This window comes from Oncorhynchus mykiss, chromosome 26, assembly GCF_013265735.2.
Source record: "Oncorhynchus mykiss isolate Arlee chromosome 26, USDA_OmykA_1.1, whole genome shotgun sequence".
NCBI lineage: Eukaryota > Metazoa > Chordata > Actinopteri > Salmoniformes > Salmonidae > Oncorhynchus > Oncorhynchus mykiss.
This window is the reverse complement of record NC_048590.1, coordinates 4,866,544-4,888,669: the sequence shown is the minus strand read 5'-3', so window position 1 is coordinate 4,888,669 and position 22,126 is coordinate 4,866,544. Positions and strand designations below refer to the sequence as shown.

Below are 22,126 nucleotides of genomic sequence, written 5' to 3'. Positions count from 1 at the left end.
CACATACACCACACACACAGACACACACCACACCACACACACACACACCACACACCACACACACACACACCACACACACACACACACAAACACACACCACACACCACACACCACACACCACACACACACCACACAGCACACACACACAGACACACAAACTTTCCATTACAAAAGACAGCGAAAGGTGTCCTTACATCAATCCATTTTTTTTTTATTTAAGTTTTCGTTTGACTCTCCATGGCAACCAGCCAGCCAATCCAGGAGAGGAAACCAATCGTCATGTTGCTTTTAAGTGTTGGATCCTTTTATCTTATCCTCTCTGTGAAACCTAGTACACATGTATTCTGGCTGGGTGTATTCTGGCTGGGTGTATTCTGGCTGGGTGTATTCTGGCTGGGTGTATACTGGCTGGGTGTATACTGGCTGGGTGTATACTGGCTGGGTGTATACTGGCTGGGTGTATACTGGCTGGGTGTATACTGGCTGGGTGTATACTGGCTGGGTGTATACTGACTGGGTGTATACTGACTGGGTGTATACTGGCTGGGTGTATACTGGCTGGTGGCTCGGTGTATACTGGCTGGGTGTATACTGGCTGGGTGTATACTGGCTGGGTGTATACTGGCTGGGTGTATACTGGCTGGGTGTATACTGGGTACATACTGGCTGGGTGTATACTGGCTGGGTGTATACTGGCTGGGTGTATACTGGCTGGGTGTATACTGGGTACATACTGGCTGGGTGTATACTGGCTGGGTGTATACTGGCTGGGTGTATACTGGCTGGGTGTATACTGGCTGGGTGTATACTTACTGGGTGTTTACTGACTGGGTGTATACTGGGTACATACTGGTTGGGTGTATACTGGCTGGGTGTATACTGGCTGGGTGTATACTGACTGGGTACATACTGGCTGGGTGTATACTGACTGGGTGTATACTTACTGGGTGTTTACCGGCTGGGTGTATGCTGGCTGGGTGGGTGTATACTGGCTGGGTGTGTGTATACTGGCTGGGTGTATACTGGGTGTATACTGGCTGGGTGTATACTGGCTGGGTGTATACTGACTGGGTGTATACTGACTGGGTGTATACTGACTGGGTGTATACTGGGTACATACTGGCTGGGTACATACTGGCTGGGTGTATACTGGCTGGGTGTATACTGACTGGGTGTTTACTGGCTGGGTGTATACTGACTGGGTGTATACTTACTGGGTGTTTACTGGCTGGGTGTATACTGGGTACATACTGGCTTGGTGTATACTGACTGGGTGTATACTGGGTATATACTGGTTGGGTGTATACTGGCTGGGTGTATACTGGCTGGGTGTATACTAGCTGGGTACATACTGGCCGGGTGTATACTGGCTGGGTGTATACTGGCTGGGTGTATACTGGCTGGGTGTATACCGGCTGGGTGTATACCGGCTGGGTGGGTGTATACTGGCTGGGTGGTTGTATGCTGGCTGGCTGGGTGTATACTGGCTGGGTGTATACTGGCTGGGTGTATACTGGCTGGGTGTATCCTGACTGGGTGTATACACTGACTGGGTTTATACTGACTAGGTGTATACTGGGTATATACTGACTGGGTGTATACTGGCTGGGTGTATACTGGCTGGGTGTATACTGGCTGGGTGTATACTGACTGGGTGTATACTGACTGGGTGTATACTGGCTGGGTGTATACTGACTGGGTGTATACTGGCTGGGTGTATACTGGCTGGGTGTATACTGAGTATATATTGGTTGGGTGTATACTGGCTGGGTGTATACTGACTGGGTGTATACACTGACTGGGTTTATACTGACTAGGTGTATACTGGGTATATACTGACTGGGTGTATACTGGCTGGGTGTATACCGGCTGGGTGTATATTGGCTGGGTGTATACCGGCTGGGTGTATACCGGCTGGGTGTATACCGGCTGGGTGTATACCGACTGGGTGTGTACTGACTGGGTGTGTACTGGCTGGGTGTATACTGGCTGGGTGTATACAGGGTGTATACTGACTGGGTGTATACTGGCTGGGTGTATACCGGCTGGGTGTATACAGGGTGTATACTGGCTGGGTGTATACTGGCTGGGTGTATACAGGGTGTATACTGGCTGGGTGTATACAGGGTGTATACTGGCTGGGTGTATACTGGCCTATATTGTCCTCTGTTAGCTGTAAACGGCTGTCTTCCCAACCTTCTAAAGATGAGGAAACCCTCAGAGGGAACTGGTGGCCTAGAAGACAGATGTGACAGCTTTATGACAGACCAATGTGAATCTGGGTGTATACTGGGTGTATACGGGCTGGGTGTATACGGGCTGGGTGTATACTGGCTGGGTGTATACTGGCTGGGTGTATACCGGCTGGGTGTATACCGGCTGGGTATATACTGACTAGGTGTATACTGGGTGTATACTGACTGGGTGTATACTGACTGGGTGTATACTGGCTGGGTGTATACTGGGTGTATACGGGCTGGGTGTATACTGGCTGGGTGTATAAGGGCTGGGTGTATACTGGCTGGGTGTATACTGGCTGGGTGTATACCGGCTGGGTGTATACCGGCTGGGTATATACTGACTAGGTGTATACTGGGTATATACTGACTAGGTGTATACTGGGTGTATACTGACTGGGTGTATACTGAATGGGTGTATACTGGCTGGGTGTATACTGGGTGTATACGGGCTGGGTGTATACTGGCTGGGTGTATAAGGGCTGGGTGTATATTGGCTGGGTGTATACCGGCTGGGTGTATACTGACTGGGTGTATACTGGCTGGGTGTATACTGACTGGGTGTATACAGGGTGTATACCGGCTGGGTGTATACTGGGTATATACTGGCTGGGTGTATACTGGCTGGGTGTATACAGGGTGTATACTGGCTGGGTGTATACTGGCTGGGTGTATACAGGGTGTATACTGGCTGGGTGTATACAGGGTGTGTACTGGCTGGGTGTATACTGGCCTATATTGTCCTCTGTTAGCTGTAAACGGCTGTCTTCCCAACCTTCTAAAGATGAGGAAACCCTCAGAGGGAACTGGTGGCCTAGAAGACAGATGTGACAGCTTTATGACAGACCAATGTGAATCTGGTGATTCCATGATGTAGATGTGGTAGTCTGTTCTCTCTGTCTGTGTCTCTGAGCGTCTTGTGACTGTCTGTCTCTGAGCGTCTTGTGACTGTCAGTCTCTAGGATTGAGATGAATGCTATTCCTGGACTAAGGAACACTTTCATTAGAGATTCTCCATTGAGCACGGTGTCTAGTCTAACCGACCCTAGAAGTTGGAGGGGCGAATGATCCATCAAGATGCTGGTCTCATATTAAAGTAGAATTCATAGGATGTTCTCTCTCTCTCTCTCTGTCTCTTTCTTTCTCTCTTCCCCCCCATGCAGTTTTCAAACCCATCTTTGCCTCTGCTAAAATGGTAATCAACCCGAGTGCTGAGATTGAGCTGAAGTCTCCCAAAGCCAGCCTGTATCTGGAGGTTCAGAATGTAGCAGTAGAGATGACCAGACCACAGGTACACACACACACACACACACACACACACACACACAGACACACAGACCAGACTCACACACACACACACACACACACAGACACACGCCAACTTAGAACATAGCTGATCAAACCTTCCTGGCGGTGATTCTGCTGACTTGAAGAAGGCTTTACTTCCTGTAGTTGATAATGTGCTTGTTTGGTCCTACTAAAACCTAGTTGAATTGACTGACTGAGCATCTGTATCAGAGCATCTATGTGCTTGTTTTGTCCTACTAAAACCTACTAAAAACCTACTAAAACCTAGTTGAATGGACTGACTGAGCATCTGTATCAGAGCATCTATGTGCTTGTTTTGTCCTACTAAAACCTACTAAAAACCTACTAAAACCTAGTTGAATGGACTGACTGAGCATCTTATACAACGCTGTGTACTACTCCCTTCACAGAACAGAGCAAACTGGCTCTAACCAGAATAGAAAGACTGGGAGGCCCCGGTGCACAACTGAGCAAGAGGACAAGTACATTAGAGTGTCTAGTTTGAGAAACAGACGCCTCACAAGTTCTCAATTGGCAGCTTCATTAAATAGTACCCGCAAAACACCAGTCTCAACGTCAACAGTGAAGAGGCGACTCCGGGATGCTGGCCTTCTAGGCAGAGTTCCTCTGTCCAGTCTCAACGTCAACAGTGAAGAGGCGACTCTGGGATGCTGGCATTCTAGGCAGAGTTCCTCTGTCCAGTCTCAACGTCAACAGTGAAGAGGCGACTCTGGGATGCTGGCCTTCTAGGCAGAGTTCCTCTGTCCAGTCTCAACGTCAACAGTGAAGAGGCGACTCTGGGATGCTGGCCTTCTAGGCAGAGTTCCTCTGTCCAGTCTCAACGTCAACAGTGAAGAGGCGACTCTGGGATGCTGGCCTTCTAGGCAGAGTTCCTCTGTCCAGTCTCAACGTCAACAGTGAAGAGGTGACTCCGGGATGCCTGCCTTCTAGGCAGAGTTGGAAAAAAATCCATATCTCAGACTGGCCGATAAAAAGTAAAGATTAGATGGGCAAAATAACATAGACACTGGACAGAGGAACTCTGCCTAGAAGGCCAGCATCCCGGAGTCTCCTCTTCACTGTTGACGTTGAGACTGGACAGAGGAACTCTGCCTAGAAGGCCAGCATCCCGGAGTCGCCTCTTCACTGTTGACGTTGAGACTGGACAGAGGAACTCTGCCTAGAAGGCCAGCATCCCGGAGTCACCTCTTCACTGTTGACGTTGAGACTGGACAGAGGAACTCTGCCTAGAAGGCCAGCATCCCAGAGTCGCCTCTTCACTGTTGACGTTGAGACTGGACAGAGGAACTCTGCCTAGAAGGCCAGCATCCCGGAGTCTCCTCTTCACTGTTGATGTTGAGACTGGACAGAGGAACTCTGCCTAGAAGGCCAGCATCCCGGAGTCTCCTCTTCACTGTTGATGTTGAGACTGGACAGAGGAACTCTGCCTAGAAGGCCTGCATCCCGGAGTCTCCTCTTCACTGTTGATGTTGAGACTGGACAGAGGAACTCTGCCTAGAAGGCCAGCATCCCGGAGTCACCTCTTCACTGTTGACGATGAGACTGGACAGAGGAACTCTGCCTAGAAGGCCAGCATCCCGGAGTCACCTCTTCACTGTTGACGATGAGACTGGACAGAGGAACTCGGCCTAGAAGGCCAGCATCCTGGAGTCGCCTCTTCACTGTTGACGATGAGACTGGACAGAGGAACTCTGCGTAGAAGGCCAGCATCCCGGAGTCTCCTCTTCACTGTTGATGTTGAGACTGGTGTTTTGAGGGTACTATATAATGAAGCTGTCAGTTGAGGACTTGTGAGGCGTCTGTTTAGAGTCTATAGACTATCATGTTGTCTCTTCCTGTTCAGTACCTAACTATGGTGGACCTGCTAGAGTCTGATATCATCTTGTCTCTTCCTGTTCAGTACCTAACCATGGTGGACCTGCTAGAGTCTATAGACTATCATGTTGTCTCTTCCTGTTCAGTACCTAACCATGGTGGACCTGCTAGAGTCTATAGACTGATATCATCTTGTGTCTTCCTGTTCAGTACCTAACCATGGTGGACTTGCTAGAGTCTAGAGACTGATATCATCTTGTGTCTTCCTGTTCAGTACCTAACCATGGTGGACCTGCTAGAGTCTAGAGACTGATATCATCTTGTCTCTTCCTGTTCAGTACCTAACCATGGTGGACCTGCTAGAGTCTGATATCATCTTGTCTCTTCCTGTTCAGTACCTAACCATGGTGGACCTGCTAGAGTCTAGAGACTGATATCATCTTGTCTCTTCCTGTTCAGTTCCTGTTCAGTACCTAACCATGGTGGACCTGCTAGAGTCTAGAGACTGATATCATCTTGTCTCTTCCTGTTCAGTTCCTAACTATGGTGGACCTGCTAGAGTCTGATATCATCTTGTCTCTTCCTGTTCAGTACCTAACCATGGTGGACCTGCTAGAGTCTATAGACTGTATGGTGAAGAATGGACCCTACAGGAAGTTCAGACCTGATGTACCTGTACACACAAATGCCAAGCACTGGTAAGTCAGTCAGTCAACCAGTCAACCAGTCAACCAGCCAGCCAGTCAACCAGCCAGCCAGTCAACCAGCCAGTCAGTCAACCAGCCAGTCAGTCAACCAGCCAGTCAGTCAACCAGCCAGTCAGTCAACCAGCCAGCCAGTCAACCAGCCAGTCAGCCAACCAGCCAGTCTGTCAACCAACCAGCCAGCCAACCAGCCAGCCAGCCAGTCAACCAGCCAGCCAGTCAACCAGCCAGCCAGCCAGTCAACCAGCCAGCCAGCCAGTCAACCAGCCAGTCAGCCAACCAGCCAGCCAGTCAACCAGCCAGTCAACCAACCAGCCAGCCAACCAGCCAGTCAGCCAGTCAGTCAGTCAGTCAGTCAGTCAGTCAACCAGTCAGCCAGCCAGTCAGCTAGCCAGCCAACCAGTCAACCAACCAGTCAACCAACCAGTCAACCAACCAGTCAGCCAACCAGTCAGCCAACCAGTCAGCCAACCAGTCAGCCAACCAGTCAACCAGCCAGTCAGCCAACCAACCAGTCACCACTCCATACATTCTAATGAGCAGTACTAGTCAATGTTGTTCGTGGTATCTGTTTATCAGGATGGTGTCAAAACAATTTGTACTTTTCAGATTGTTGTTGTTGTTGTTGTTGTTGTTGTCTTCAATCCTAATTGACGGAAGTATACCTGCAGACGTGTTGTTGGGATAATGTTGTGTTGGGAGTTTCACCATGTTATTTAACTTAGCCTTGAGGTTTTATTAGACTGGGAACCATGCCCACTGATCTCCATCTCAGCACCTTACCGGTAGTGTGGCGCTGTTTCCAGGTGGAAGTACAGTATGAACAGCATCCTGGACGTTCATATCAGACGTTTCAACCAGATGTGGTCGTGGTCCAACATCAGGAAGCACCGCCACACTCTGAAGACCTACAGGGCAGCCTACAAGGCCAAACTACTGACCACACAGGGTAAACTCCGAGAGGACCAAGAGAAGCAGATACAGGACCTGGAGAAGAGCCTGGATGTCTTCAACATCACGTTGGCCCGGCAACAAGCACAGATGGAGGTTTGTATAATATCTGTTGTAGCCGGTAACCAGGAGGCATCTACAGTATACTACTGGGGTTTTTACAAACCAGGTCAACGGGGGGTTTTGTGGAGGGTTCTCCCCATGGACCTGTTTCTGAACTCTGTCTCTCCCCTCCTCCTGTCTCTCCCCTCCTCCTGTCTCTCCCCTCCTCCTGTCTCTCCCCTCCTCCTGTCTCTCCCCTCCTCCTGTCTCTCCCCTCCTCCTGTCTCTCCCCTCCTCCTGTCTCTCCCCTCCTCCCGTCTCTCCCCTCCTCCCGTCTCTCCCCTCCTCCCGTCTCTCCCCTCCTCCTGTCTCTCCCCTCCTCCTGTCTCTCCCCTCCTCCCGTCTCTCCCCTCCTCCCGTCTCTCCCCTCCTCCCGTCTCTCAACCCCTCCCGTCTCTCCCCTCCTCCCGTCTCTCTCCTGTCTGTCTCCCTCCCTCCTCCTGTCTGTCTCCCTCCCTCCCTCTTCTTGTTTCTCTCCCCCTCCCTCCTCCAGGTGATCCGGTCAGGGCAGAAGGTGGTAGCTAAGAAGGCTGTGGCCGGCCAGAAGCAGGGAGGAGGGTTTTTCAGCAGCTTCTTTGGAAGGAAGGAAGGGAAGAAGAAAGAGCAGGAACAGGAAACCCAGGAGGAAGAGAGTGAGAACTCCTCAGTTACCACACACACACATGCACACATGCACACACACACACACACACACACAAAATCAGGAACAGGTAACCAATGAACAGGACACTCTTGTTAGTCTCAAGAGACTAACAAACTAACGACAAGCTAACCCTCAAGAGACAAACAAACTAACGACCAGCTAACCCTCGAGACTAACGACCAGCTAACCCTCGAGACTAACAACCAGCTAGCCCTCAAGACACTAACAAACGAACGACCAGCTAACCCTCGAGACTGACAAACTAACGACCAGATAACCCTTAAGAGACTAACAAACTAACGACCAGCTAACCCTCAAGAGACTAACAAACTAACGACCAGCTAACCCTCGAGGCAAATTAACGACCAGCTAACCCTCAAGAGACTAACAAACTAACGACCAGCTAACCCTCAAGATACTAAAACTAACAACCAGCTAACCCTCGAGACTAACAACCAGCTAACCCTCAAGAGACTAACAAACTAACAACCAGCTAACCCTCAAGAGATTAACTAACTAACGACCAGCTAGCCCTCAAGAGACTAACGACCAGCTAGCCCTCAAGAGACTAACAACCAGCTAGCCCTCAAGAGAACAACAAACTAACAACCAGCTAACCCTCAAGATACTAACAAACTAACGACCAGCTAACCCTCAAGAGACTGACAAACTAATGACCAGCTAACCCTGAAGATACTAACAACCAGCTAACCCTCGAGACTAACAACCAGCTAACCCTCAAGAGACTGACAAACTAATGACCAGCTAACCCTGAAGAGACTAACGACCAGCTAACCCTCGAGACTAACGACCAGCTAACCCTCAAGAGACTAACCAGCTAACCCTCAAGAGACTGACAAACTAATGACCAACTAACCCTCAAGATACTAACGACCAGCTAACCCTCGAGACAAACTAATGACCAGCTAACCCTGAAGATACTAACGACCAGCTAACCCTCGAGACTAACGACCAACTAACCCTCAAGATACTAACAAACTAATGACCAGCTAACCCTCAAGAGACTAACGACCAGCTAACCCTCAAGAGACTAACGACCAGCTAACCTCGAGACTAACGACCAGCTAACCCTCGAGACTAACGACCAGCTAACCTCGAGACTAACGACCAGCTAACCTCGAGACTAACGACCAGCTAACCTCGAGACTAACGACCAGCTGACCTCGAGACTAACGACCAGCTAACCTCGAGACTAACGACCAGCTAACCTCGAGACTAACGACCAGCTAACCTCGAGACTAACGACCAGCTAACCTCGAGACTAACGACCAGCTAACCTCAAGACTAACGACCAGCTAACCTCGAGACTAACGACCAGCTAACCCTCAAGAGACTAACGACCAGCTAACCCTCGAGACTAACGACCAGCTAACCCTCAAGAGACTAACGACCAGCTAACCCTCAAGAGACTAACGATCAGCTAACCCTCAAGAGACTAACGACCAGCTAACCCTCAAGAGACTAACGACCAGCTAACCCTCAAGAGACTAACGACCAGCTAACCCTCGAGACTAACGACCAGCTAACCCTCGAGACTAACGACCAGCTAACCCTCGAGACTAACGACCAGCTAACCCTCAAGAGACTAACGACCAGCTAACCCTCAAGAGACAAACTAACGACCAGCATTCTCAATCCTCTGTCCTCAATGAGAGACAAACTAACGACCAGCTAACCCTCAAGAGACTAACGACCAGCATGCTCAATCCTCTGTCCTCAATGAGAGACAAGGCTACGGTTCGTTGTGTTTTAGACTTGGGAGTTCTGATCTCAGATCAGGTCCACTTTGTCCATATAGCCTTATTCATTATAACGTAAAAGGTCAAACTGATGTTAGATCAGCCCCTCCTACTCTGAGATTCTTGATGAATACAGTCCCTGATCGTCCTCACGTGGAACCTTGAGAACACCAGGGAACACATTGATTGGTGTTCTGTTTGTTTGACCATCATTGATTGGTGTTCCTCATGTTTAACCCTCCCCTTTTTTAGCTACAGGCATTGAAGAGTTGATGTCTGCTGACGAGAAGGCTAAACTCTACACGGCCATCGGATACAGTGGTAGTTCTCACAACCTGGCCTTACCCAAGCAGGTATGTCTCTGTGTCGTCTGTCTTCGGTGTTGGTACTGACAGCTCCCTGAGGAACAACCTGGCCTTACCGAAGCAGGTATGTCTCTGTGTCGTCTGTCTTCTGTGTCGGTACTGACAGCTCCCTGAGGAACAACGTGGCCTTACCCAAGCAGGTATGTCTCTGTGTCGTCTGTCTTCGGTGTTGGTACTGACAGCTCCCTGAGGAACAACCTGGCCTTACCCAAGCAGGTATGTCTCTGTGTCGTCTGTCTTCGGTGTTGGTACTGACAGCTCCCTGAGAAACAACCTGGCCTTACCCAAGCAGGTATGTCTCTGTGTCGTCTGTCTTCGGCGTTGGTACTGACAGCTCCCTGAGAAACAACCTGGCCTTACCCAAGCAGGTATGTCTCTCTGTCTGTCCTCGGGCGTTGGTACTGACAGCTCCCTGAGAAACAACCTGGCCTTACCCAAGCAGGTATGTCTCTGTGTCTGTCCTCTGGCGTTGGTACTGACAGCTCCCTGAGAAACAACCTGGCCTTACCCAAGCAGGTATGTCTCTGTGTCTGTCCTCTGGCGTTGGTACTGACAGCTCCCTGGGAAACAACCTGGCCTTACCCAAGCAGGTATGTCTCTGTGTCGTCTGTCTTCGGTGTTGGTACTGACAGCTCCCTGAGAAACAACCTGGCCTTACCCAAGCAGGTATGTCTCTGTGTCGTCTGTCTTCGGTGTTGGTACTGACAGCTCCCTGGGAAACAACCTGGCCTTACCCAAGCAGGTATGTCTCTGTGTCGTCTGTCTTCGGTGTTGGTACTGACAGCTCTCTGAGAAACAACCTGGCCTTACCCAAGCAGGTATGTCTCTGTGTCTGTCCTCTAGCGTTGGTACTGACAGCTCCCTGAGAAACAACCTGGCCTTACCCAAGCAGGTATGTCTCTGTGTCTGTCCTCTAGCGTTGGTACTGACAGCTCCCTGAGAAACAACCTGGCCTTACCCAAGCAGGTATGTCTCTGTGTCTGTCCTCGGGCGTTGGTACTGACAGCTCCCTGAGAAACAACCTGGCCTTACCCAAGCAGGTATGTCTCTGTGTCTGTCCTCTAGCGTTGGTACTGACAGCTCCCTGAGAAACAACCTGGCCTTACCCAAGCAGGTATGTCTCTGTGTCTGTCCTCGGGCGTTGGTACTGACAGCTCTCTGAGAAACAACCTGGCCTTACCCAAGCAGGTATGTCTCTGTGTCTGTCCTCGGGCGTTGGTACTGACAGCTCCCTGAGAAACAACCTGGCCTTACCCAAGCAGGTATGTCTCTGTGTCTGTCCTCGGGCGTTGGTACTGACAGCTCCCTGAGAAACAACCTGGCCTTACCCAAGCAGGTATGTCTCTGTGTCTGTCCTCTAGCGTTGGTACTGACAGCTCCCTGAGAAACAACCTGGCCTTACCCAAGCAGGTATGTCTCTGTGTCTGTCTGTCGGGCGTTGGTACTGACAGCTCCCTGAGAAACAACCTGGCCTTACCCAAGCAGGTATGTCTCTGTGTCTGTCCTCGGGCGTTGGTACTGACAGCTCCCTGAGAAACAACCTGGCCTTACCCAAGCAGGTATGTCTCTGTGTCTGTCTGTCGGGCGTTGGTACTGACAGCTCCCTGAGAAACAACCTGGCCTTACCCAAGCAGGTATGTCTCTGTGTCTGTCCTCGGGCGTTGGTACTGACAGCTCCCTGGGAAACAACCTGGCCTTACCCAAGCAGGTATGTCTCTGTGTCTGTCTGTCGGGCGTTGGTACTGACAGCTCCCTGAGAAACAACCTGGCCTTACCCAAGCAGGTATGTCTCTGTGTCTGTCCTCGGGCGTTGGTACTGACAGCTCCCTGAGAAACAACCTGGCCTTACCCAATCAGGTATGTCTCTGTGTCTGTCTGTCGGGCGTTGGTACTGACAGCTCCCTGAGAAACAACCTGGCCTTACCCAATTAGGTATGTCTCTGTGTCTGTCCTCGGGCGTTGGTACTGACAGCTCCCTGGGAAACAACCTGGCCTTACCCAAGCAGGTATGTCTCTGTGTCTGTCCTCGGGCGTTGGTACTGACAGCTCCCTGAGAAACAACCTGGCCTTACCCAATCAGGTATGTCTCTGTGTCTGTCTGTCGGGCGTTGGTACTGACAGCTCCCTGAGAAACAACCTGGCCTTACCCAAGCAGGTATGTCTCTGTGTCTGTCTGTCGGGCGTTGGTACTGACAGCTCTCTGGGAAACAACCTGGCCTTACCCAAGCAGGTATGTCTCTGTGTCTGTCTGTCGGGCGTTGGTACTGACAGCTCTCTGGGAAACAACCTGGCCTTACCCAAGCAGGTATGTCTCTGTGTCTGTCCTCGGGCGTTGGTACTGACAGCTCCCTGGGAAACAACCTGGCCTTACCCAAGCAGGTATGTCTCTGTGTCTGTCCTCGGGCGTTGGTACTGACAGCTCCCTGAGAAACAACCTGGCCTTACCCAAGCAGGTATGTCTCTGTGTCTGTCTGTCGGGCGTTGGTACTGACAGCTCCCTGAGAAACAACCTGGCCTTACCCAAGCAGGTATGTCTCTGTGTCTGTCCTCGGGCGTTGGTACTGACAGCTCCCTGGGAAACAACCTGGCCTTACCCAAGCAGGTATGTCTCTGTGTCTGTCTGTCGGGCGTTGGTACTGACAGCTCCCTGAGAAACAACCTGGCCTTACCCAAGCAGGTATGTCTCTGTGTCTGTCCTCGGGCGTTGGTACTGACAGCTCCCTGAGAAACAACCTGGCCTTACCCAATCAGGTATGTCTCTGTGTCTGTCTGTCGGGCGTTGGTACTGACAGCTCCCTGAGAAACAACCTGGCCTTACCCAAGCAGGTATGTCTCTGTGTCGTCTGTCTTCGGTGTTGGTACTGACAGCTCCCTGAGAAACAACCTGGCCTTACCCAAGCAGGTATGTCTCTGTGTCGTCTGTCTTCGGTGTTGGTACTGACAGCTCCCTGGGAAACAACCTGGCCTTACCCAAGCAGGTATGTCTCTGTGTCGTCTGTCTTCGGTGTTGGTACTGACAGCTCTCTGGGAAACAACCTGGCCTTACCCAAGCAGGTATGTCTCTGTGTCTGTCCTCGGGCGTTGGTACTGACAGCTCCCTGAGAAACAACCTGGCCTTACCCAAGCAGGTATGTCTCTGTGTCTGTCCTCTGGCGTTGGTACTGACAGCTCCCTGGGAAACAACCTGGCCTTACCCAAGCAGGTATGTCTCTGTGTCGTCTGTCTTCGGTGTTGGTACTGACAGCTCCCTGAGAAACAACCTGGCCTTACCCAAGCAGGTATGTCTCTGTGTCTGTCCTCGGGCGTTGGTACTGACAGCTCCCTGAGAAACAACCTGGCCTTACCCAAGCAGGTATGTCTCTGTGTCTGTCCTCGGGCGTTGGTACTGACAGCTCCCTGAGAAACAACCTGGCCTTACCCAAGCAGGTATGTCTCTGTGTCTGTCCTCGGGCGTTGGTACTGACAGCTCCCTGAGAAACAACCTGGCCTTACCCAAGCAGGTATGTCTCTGTGTCTGTCCTCGGGCGTTGGTACTGACAGCTCCCTGAGAAACAACCTGGCCTTACCCAAGCAGGTATGTCTCTGTCTTCGGGCGTTGGTACTGACAGCTCCCTGGGAAACAACCTGGCCTTACCCAAGCAGGTATGTCTCTGTGTCTGTCCTCGGGCGTTGGTACTGACAGCTCCCTGAGAAACAACCTGGCCTTACCCAAGCAGGTATGTCTCTGTGTCTGTCCTCGGGCGTTGGTACTGACAGCTCCCTGAGAAACTACCTGGCCTTACCCAAGCAGGTATGCCTCTGTCTTCGGGCGTTGGTACTGACAGCTCCCTGGGAAACAACCTGGCCTTACCCAAGCAGGTATGTCTCTGTGTCTGTCCTCGGGCGTTGGTACTGACAGCTCCCTGAGAAACAACCTGGCCTTACCCAAGCAGGTATGTCTCTGTCTTCGGGCGTTGGTACTGACAGCTCCCTGGGAAACAACCTGGCCTTACCCAAGCAGGTATGTCTCTGTGTCTGTCCTCGGGCGTTGGTACTGACAGCTCCCTGAGAAACAACCTGGCCTTACCCAAGCAGGTATGTCTCTGTGTCTGTCCTCGGGCGTTGGTACTGACAGCTCCCTGAGAAACTACCTGGCCTTACCCAAGCAGGTATGCCTCTGTCTTCGGGCGTTGGTACTGACAGCTCCCTGGGAAACAACCTGGCCTTACCCAAGCAGGTATGTCTCTGTGTCTGTCCTCGGGCGTTGGTACTGACAGCTCCCTGAGAAACAACCTGGCCTTACCCAAGCAGGTATGTCTCTGTCTTCGGGCGTTGGTACTGACAGCTCCCTGGGAAACAACCTGGCCTTACCCAAGCAGGTATGTCTCTGTGTCTGTCCTCGGGCGTTGGTACTGACAGCTCCCTGAGAAACAACCTGGCCTTACCCAAGCAGGTATGTCTCTGTGTCTGTCCTCGGGCGTTGGTACTGACAGCTCCCTGAGAAACAACCTGGCCTTACCCAAGCAGGTATGTCTCTGTGTCTGTCCTCGGGCGTTGGTACTGACAGCTCCCTGAGAAACAACCTGGCCTTACCCAAGCAGGTATGTCTCAGTGTCTGTCCTCGGGCGTTGGTACTGACAGCTCTCTGAGGAACAACCTGGCCTTACCCAAGCAGGTATGTCTCTGTGTCTGTCCTCGGGCGTTGGTACTGACAGCTCCCTGAGAAACAACCTGGCCTTACCCAAGCAGGTATGTCTCTGTGTCTGTCCTCGGGCGTTGGTACTGACAGCTCCCTGAGAAACAACCTGGCCTTACCCAAGCAGGTATGTCTCTGTGTCTGTCCTCGGGCGTTGGTACTGACAGCTCCCTGAGAAACAACCTGGCCTTACCCAAGCAGGTATGTCTCTGTGTCTGTCCTCGGGCGTTGGTACTGACAGCTCTCTGAGGAACAACCTGGCCTTACCCAAGCAGGTATGTCTCTGTGTCTGTCCTCGGGCGTTGGTACTGACAGCTCCCTGAGAAACAACCTGGCCTTACCCAAGCAGGTATGTCTCTGTGTCTGTCCTCTAGCGTTGGTACTGACAGCTCCCTGAGAAACAACCTGGCCTTACCCAAGCAGGTATGTCTCTGTGTCTGTCCTCTAGCGTTGGTACTGACAGCTCCCTGAGAAACAACCTGGCCTTACCCAAGCAGGTATGTCTCTGTGTCTGTCTGTCGGGCGTTGGTACTGACAGCTCCCTGAGAAACAACCTGGCCTTACCCAAGCAGGTATGTCTCTGTGTCTGTCCTCGGGCGTTGGTACTGACAGCTCCCTGAGAAACAACCTGGCCTTACCCAAGCAGGTATGTCTCTGTGTCTGTCTGTCGGGCGTTGGTACTGACAGCTCCCTGAGAAACAACCTGGCCTTACCCAAGCAGGTATGTCTCTGTGTCTGTCCTCGGGCGTTGGTACTGACAGCTCCCTGGGAAACAACCTGGCCTTACCCAAGCAGGTATGTCTCTGTGTCTGTCTGTCGGGCGTTGGTACTGACAGCTCCCTGAGAAACAACCTGGCCTTACCCAAGCAGGTATGTCTCTGTGTCGTCTGTCTTCGGTGTTGGTACTGACAGCTCTCTGAGGAACAACCTGGCCTTACCCAAGCAGGTATGTCTCTGTGTCGTCTGTCTTCGGTGTTGGTACTGACAGCTCCCTGGGAAACAACCTGGCCTTACCCAAGCAGGTATGTCTCTGTGTCTGTCCTCGGGCGTTGGTACTGACAGCTCCCTGAGAAACAACCTGGCCTTACCCAATCAGGTATGTCTCTGTGTCTGTCTGTCGGGCGTTGGTACTGACAGCTCCCTGAGAAACAACCTGGCCTTACCCAAGCAGGTATGTCTCTGTGTCTGTCCTCGGGCGTTGGTACTGACAGCTCCCTGGGAAACAACCTGGCCTTACCCAAGCAGGTATGTCTCTGTGTCTGTCCTCGGGCGTTGGTACTGACAGCTCCCTGAGAAACAACCTGGCCTTACCCAATCAGGTATGTCTCTGTGTCTGTCTGTCGGGCGTTGGTACTGACAGCTCCCTGAGAAACAACCTGGCCTTACCCAAGCAGGTATGTCTCTGTGTCTGTCTGTCGGGCGTTGGTACTGACAGCTCTCTGGGAAACAACCTGGCCTTACCCAAGCAGGTATGTCTCTGTGTCTGTCCTCGGGCGTTGGTACTGACAGCTCCCTGGGAAACAACCTGGCCTTACCCAATCAGGTATGTCTCTGTGTCTGTCCTCGGGCGTTGGTACTGACAGCTCTCTGGGAAACAACCTGGCCTTACCCAAGCAGGTATGTCTCTGTGTCTGTCTTCTGTGTCGGTACTGACAGCTCCCTGAGAAACAACCTGGCCTTACCCAAGCAGGTATGTCTCTGTGTCTGTCTTCGGGCGTTGGTACTGACAGCTCTCTGAGGAACAACCTGGCCTTACCCAATCAGGTATGTCTCTGTGTCGTCTGTCTTCGGTGTTGGTACTGACAGCTCCCTGAGAAACAACCTGGCCTTACCCAAGCAGGTATGTCTCTGTGTCGTCTGTCTTCGGTGTTGGTACTGACAGCTCCCTGGGAAACAACCTGGCCTTACCCAAGCAGGTATGTCTCTGTGTCGTCTGTCTTCGGTGTTGGTACTGACAGCTCTCTGGGAAACAACCTGGCCTTACCCAAGCAGGTATGTCTCTGTGTCTGTCCTCGGGCGTTGGTACTGACAGCTCCCTGAGAAACAACCTGGCCTTACCCAAGCAGGTATGTCTCTGTGTCTGTCCTCTGGCGTTGGTACTGACAGCTCCCTGGGAAACAACCTGGCCTTACCCAAGCAGGTATGTCTCTGTGTCGTCTGTCTTCGGTGTTGGTACTGACAGCTCCCTGAGAAACAACCTGGCCTTACCCAATCAGGTATGTCTCTGTGTCTGTCTGTCGGGCGTTGGTACTGACAGCTCCCTGAGAAACAACCTGGCCTTACCCAAGCAGGTATGTCTCTGTGTCTGTCCTCGGGCGTTGGTACTGACAGCTCCCTGAGAAACAACCTGGCCTTACCCAAGCAGGTATGTCTCTGTGTCTGTCCTCGGGCGTTGGTACTGACAGCTCCCTGAGAAACAACCTGGCCTTACCCAAGCAGGTATGTCTCTGTGTCTGTCCTCGGGCGTTGGTACTGACAGCTCCCTGAGAAACAACCTGGCCTTACCCAAGCAGGTATGTCTCTGTGTCTGTCCTCGGGCGTTGGTACTGACAGCTCCCTGAGAAACAACCTGGCCTTACCCAAGCAGGTATGTCTCTGTGTCTGTCCTCGGGCGTTGGTACTGACAGCTCCCTGAGAAACAACCTGGCCTTACCCAAGCAGGTATGTCTCTGTCTTCGGGCGTTGGTACTGACAGCTCCCTGGGAAACAACCTGGCCTTACCCAAGCAGGTATGTCTCTGTGTCTGTCCTCGGGCGTTGGTACTGACAGCTCCCTGAGAAACAACCTGGCCTTACCCAAGCAGGTATGTCTCTGTGTCTGTCCTCGGGCGTTGGTACTGACAGCTCCCTGAGAAACTACCTGGCCTTACCCAAGCAGGTATGTCTCTGTGTCGTCTGTCTTCGGTGTTGGTACTGACAGCTCCCTGAGAAACAACCTGGCCTTACCCAAGCAGGTATGTCTCTGTGTCGTCTGTCTTCGGTGTTGGTACTGACAGCTCCCTGAGAAACAACCTGGCCTTACCCAATCAGGTATGTCTCTGTGTCTGTCTGTCGGGCGTTGGTACTGACAGCTCCCTGAGAAACAACCTGGCCTTACCCAAGCAGGTATGTCTCTGTGTCTGTCCTCGGGCGTTGGTACTGACAGCTCCCTGAGAAACAACCTGGCCTTACCCAAGCAGGTATGTCTCTGTGTCTGTCCTCGGGCGTTGGTACTGACAGCTCCCTGAGAAACAACCTGGCCTTACCCAAGCAGGTATGTCTCTGTGTCTGTCCTCGGGCGTTGGTACTGACAGCTCCCTGAGAAACAACCTGGCCTTACCCAAGCAGGTATGTCTCTGTGTCTGTCCTCGGGCGTTGGTACTGACAGCTCCCTGAGAAACAACCTGGCCTTACCCAAGCAGGTATGCCTCTGTCTTCGGGCGTTGGTACTGACAGCTCCCTGGGAAACAACCTGGCCTTACCCAAGCAGGTATGTCTCTGTGTCTGTCCTCGGGCGTTGGTACTGACAGCTCCCTGAGAAACAACCTGGCCTTACCCAAGCAGGTATGTCTCTGTCTTCGGGCGTTGGTACTGACAGCTCCCTGGGAAACAACCTGGCCTTACCCAAGCAGGTATGTCTCTGTGTCTGTCCTCGGGCGTTGGTACTGACAGCTCCCTGAGAAACAACCTGGCCTTACCCAAGCAGGTATGTCTCTGTGTCTGTCCTCGGGCGTTGGTACTGACAGCTCCCTGAGAAACAACCTGGCCTTACCCAAGCAGGTATGTCTCTGTGTCTGTCCTCGGGCGTTGGTACTGACAGCTCCCTGAGAAACAACCTGGCCTTACCCAAGCAGGTATGTCTCAGTGTCTGTCCTCGGGCGTTGGTACTGACAGCTCTCTGAGGAACAACCTGGCCTTACCCAAGCAGGTATGTCTCTGTGTCTGTCCTCGGGCGTTGGTACTGACAGCTCCCTGAGAAACAACCTGGCCTTACCCAAGCAGGTATGTCTCTGTGTCTGTCCTCGGGCGTTGGTACTGACAGCTCCCTGAGAAACAACCTGGCCTTACCCAAGCAGGTATGTCTCTGTGTCTGTCCTCGGGTGTTGGTACTGACAGCTCCCTGAGAAACAACCTGGCCTTACCCAAGCAGGTATGTCTCTGTGTCTGTCCTCGGGCGTTGGTACTGACAGCTCTCTGAGGAACAACCTGGCCTTACCCAAGCAGGTATGTCTCTGTGTCTGTCCTCGGGCGTTGGTACTGACAGCTCTCTGAGGAACAACCTGGCCTTACCCAAGCAGGTATGTCTCTGTGTCTGTCCTCGGGCGTTGGTACTGACAGCTCCCTGAGAAACAACCTGGCCTTACCCAAGCAGGTATGTCTCTGTGTCTGTCCTCGGGCGTTGGTACTGACAGCTACCTGGGAAACTGTGTCTGTTTATTCCCCTGTATGCCTCTCTGTGTCTGTTTATTCCCCTGTGTGCCTCTCTGTGTGTGTTTATTCCCCTGTATGCCTCTCTGTGTCTGTTTATTCCCCTGTGTGCCTCTCTGTGTCTGTTTATTCCCCTGTGTGCCTCTCTGTGTGTGTTTATTCCCCTGTATGCCTCTCTGTGTCTGTTTATTCCCCTGTATGCCTCTCTGTGTGTGTGTCTGTTTATTCCCCTGTGTGCCTCTCTGTGTGTGTTTATTCCCCTGTGTGCCTCTCTGTGTGTGTGTGTGTGTTTATACCCCTGTGTGCCTCTCTGTGTGTGTGTGTGTGTGTGTGTGTGTGTGTGTGTGTGTGTGTCTGTTTATTCCCCTGTATGCCTCTCTGTGCTCTCCAGTACGTGGCAGTGGTGGTGACCTTCAAGCTGTTCCGTACGTCCATCACGGTGAGGGAGGAGCCCAACGTCCCAGAGATCCTGAAGATCCAGATGATCGACCTCAGCACCACCGTCTCCCAGAGACCCGGGGCTCAAGCCATCAAGTGGGTCTTTCTCTTTCTTTCTCTAATCACGACCCAGCACCACCGTCTCCCAGAGACCCGTCCCTAATCACAACACAGCACCACCGTCTCCCAGAGACCCGTCCCTAATCACAACCCAGCACCACTGTCCCTAATCACAACCCAGCACCACCGTCTCCCAGAGACCCGTCCCTAATCACAACCCAGCACCACCGTCCCTAATCACAACCCAGCACCACCGTCCCTAATCACAACCCAGCACCACCGTCTCCCAGAGACCCGTCCCTAATCACAACCCAGCACCACCGTCTCCCAGAGACCCGTCCCTAATCACAACCCAGCACCACCGTCCCTAATCACAACCCAGCACCACCGTCCCTAATCACAACCCAGCACCACCGTCTCCCAGAGACCCATCCCTAATCACAACCCAGCACCACCGTCCCTAATCACAACCCAACACCACCGTCTCCGAGAGACCGGTCCCTAATCACAACCCAGCACCACCGTCCCTAATCACAACCCAGCACCACCGTCTCCCAGAGACCCGTCCCTAATCACAACCCAGCACCACCGTCCCTAATCACAACCCAGCACCACCGTCTCCCAGAGACCCGTCCCTAATCACAACCCAGCACCACCGTCCCTAATCACAACCCAGCACCACCGTCTCCCAGAGACCCGTCCTTATTCACAACCCAGCACCACCGTCTCCCAGAGACCCGTCCCTATTCACAACCCAGCACCACCGTCTCCCAGAGACCCGTCCCTAATCACAACCCAGCACCACCGTCCCTAATCACAACCCAGCACCACCGTCTCCCAGAGACCCGTCCCTAATCACAACCCAGCACCACCGTCTCCCAGAGACCCGTCCCTAATCACAACCCAGCACCACCGTCTCCCAGAGACCCGTCCCTAATCACAACCCAGCACCACCGTCTCCCAGAGACCCGTCCCTAATCACAACCCAGCACCACCGTCTCCCAGAGACCCGTCCCTAATCACAACCCAGCACCACCGTCCCTAATCACAACCCAGCACCACCGTGTCCCAGAGACCCGTCCCTAATCACAACCCGGCACCACCGTGTCCCAGAGACCCGTCCCTAATCACAACCCGGCACCACCGTGTCCCAGAGACCCGTCCCTAATCACAACCCAGCACCACCGTGTCCCAGAGACCCGTCCCTAATCACAACCCGGCACCACCGTGTCCCAGAGACCCGTCCCTAATCACAACCCAGCACCACCATGTCCCAGAGACCCGTCCCTAATCACAACCCAGCACCACCGTCTCCCAGAGACCCGTCCCTAATCACAACCCAGCACCACCGTCTCCCAGAGACCCGGGGCGCAGGCCATCAAGTGGGTCTCTTTCCTCTTCCTTTCTAATCACAACCTGGTTCCTCCTGATTCTTGCTTACAAGCAAAAAGTCAAACAGGAAGTAACAGTGAGGCGCTCCATACGGAAGTGGTCCATTACTACAGGACTTTGTTCGCCAGAACAGAGTGGAATATGTTCCCGGGATTCATCCCATGGCATTGAGGAGTTTACCACCGGACCCAATTATTAAGTGCATCGGCGACGTCGTCTCCAGTAACCGTTCGTACATATCCCAACCAGAAGCCATGGATTACAGGCGACATCCGTACTGAACTAAAGGCTAAAGCTGACGACTAATCCGGACGCTTATAATAAATCCCGCTACGCCGTCCAATGAACCATCAAACAGGGAAAGCGTCAACACAGGACTAAGATCGAATCCTGATACACCGGCTCTGACGCTCGTCGGATGTGGCAGGGCTTGCTAACTATCACAGAATAAAAAGGGAAACCCAGCCGCAAGCTGCCCAGTGACGCGAGCCTTCAAGACGAACTAAAGGCGTTCTTTGCTCACTTTGAGACAAGCAACACTGAACCATGCAATGAGAGCACCAGCTGTTCGAAACGACTGTGTGATCACGCTCTCCGTAGCCGATGCGAGCAAGACCTTTTAAACAGGTTAACATTCACAAGGCCGCATGGCCAGACGGATTTCCATGACGTGTACTCAGAGCATGCGTTCACCAGATGGCAAGTGTCTTCACTGACATTTTCAACCTCTCCCTGACTGTAATCTGTAATACCTACATGTTTCAAGCAAACCAGCATAGTCCCTGTGCCCGAGAATGCCAAGGTAACCTGTGTAAATGACTTCCGCCCAGTAGCACTCGCGTCTGTTACCATGAAATGCTTTGAAAGGCTGGTCATGGCTCACATCAACACAATCATCCCAGAAACCCTAGACCCCACTCCAATTCCCGTACCGCCCCAACAGATCCAACAGATCCACAGATGACGTCATCTCTTTTGGCTCACATCAACACCATTATCCCAGAAAACCCTAGACCCACTCCAATTTGCATACCGCCCCAACAGATCCACAGATGATGCAATCTCTATTGCACTCCACACTGCCCTTTCCCACCTGGACAAAAGGAACACCTATGTGAGAATGCTATTCATTGATTACAGCTCAGCGTTCAACATCCTAGTACCCTCCAAGCTCATCACTAAGCTAAAGAACCCGGGATTAAATACCTCCCTCTAACTAGATCCTGGACTTCCTGACAGGCAGCCCCCA

At 52.4% G+C, this 22,126-nt stretch overlaps 1 protein-coding gene across 2 annotated transcripts in view; it reads left to right on the top strand.

Moving 5' to 3' along the window:
- The window catches only part of LOC110526851 (vacuolar protein sorting-associated protein 13C), a 253,457-nt gene that overhangs the window by 83,439 nt on the left and 147,892 nt on the right, over nt 1-22,126 (top strand). For both annotated transcript variants that reach the window (XM_036963884.1, XM_036963883.1), the window contains 6 exons: nt 3,401-3,528; nt 5,973-6,079; nt 6,892-7,132; nt 7,632-7,770; nt 9,794-9,894; nt 19,379-19,521. In XM_036963884.1, coding sequence (XP_036819779.1) covers nt 3,401-3,528; nt 5,973-6,079; nt 6,892-7,132; nt 7,632-7,770; nt 9,794-9,894; nt 19,379-19,521 — 859 coding nt within the window. The remainder of the gene's footprint in view (nt 1-3,400; nt 3,529-5,972; nt 6,080-6,891; nt 7,133-7,631; nt 7,771-9,793; nt 9,895-19,378; nt 19,522-22,126) is intronic.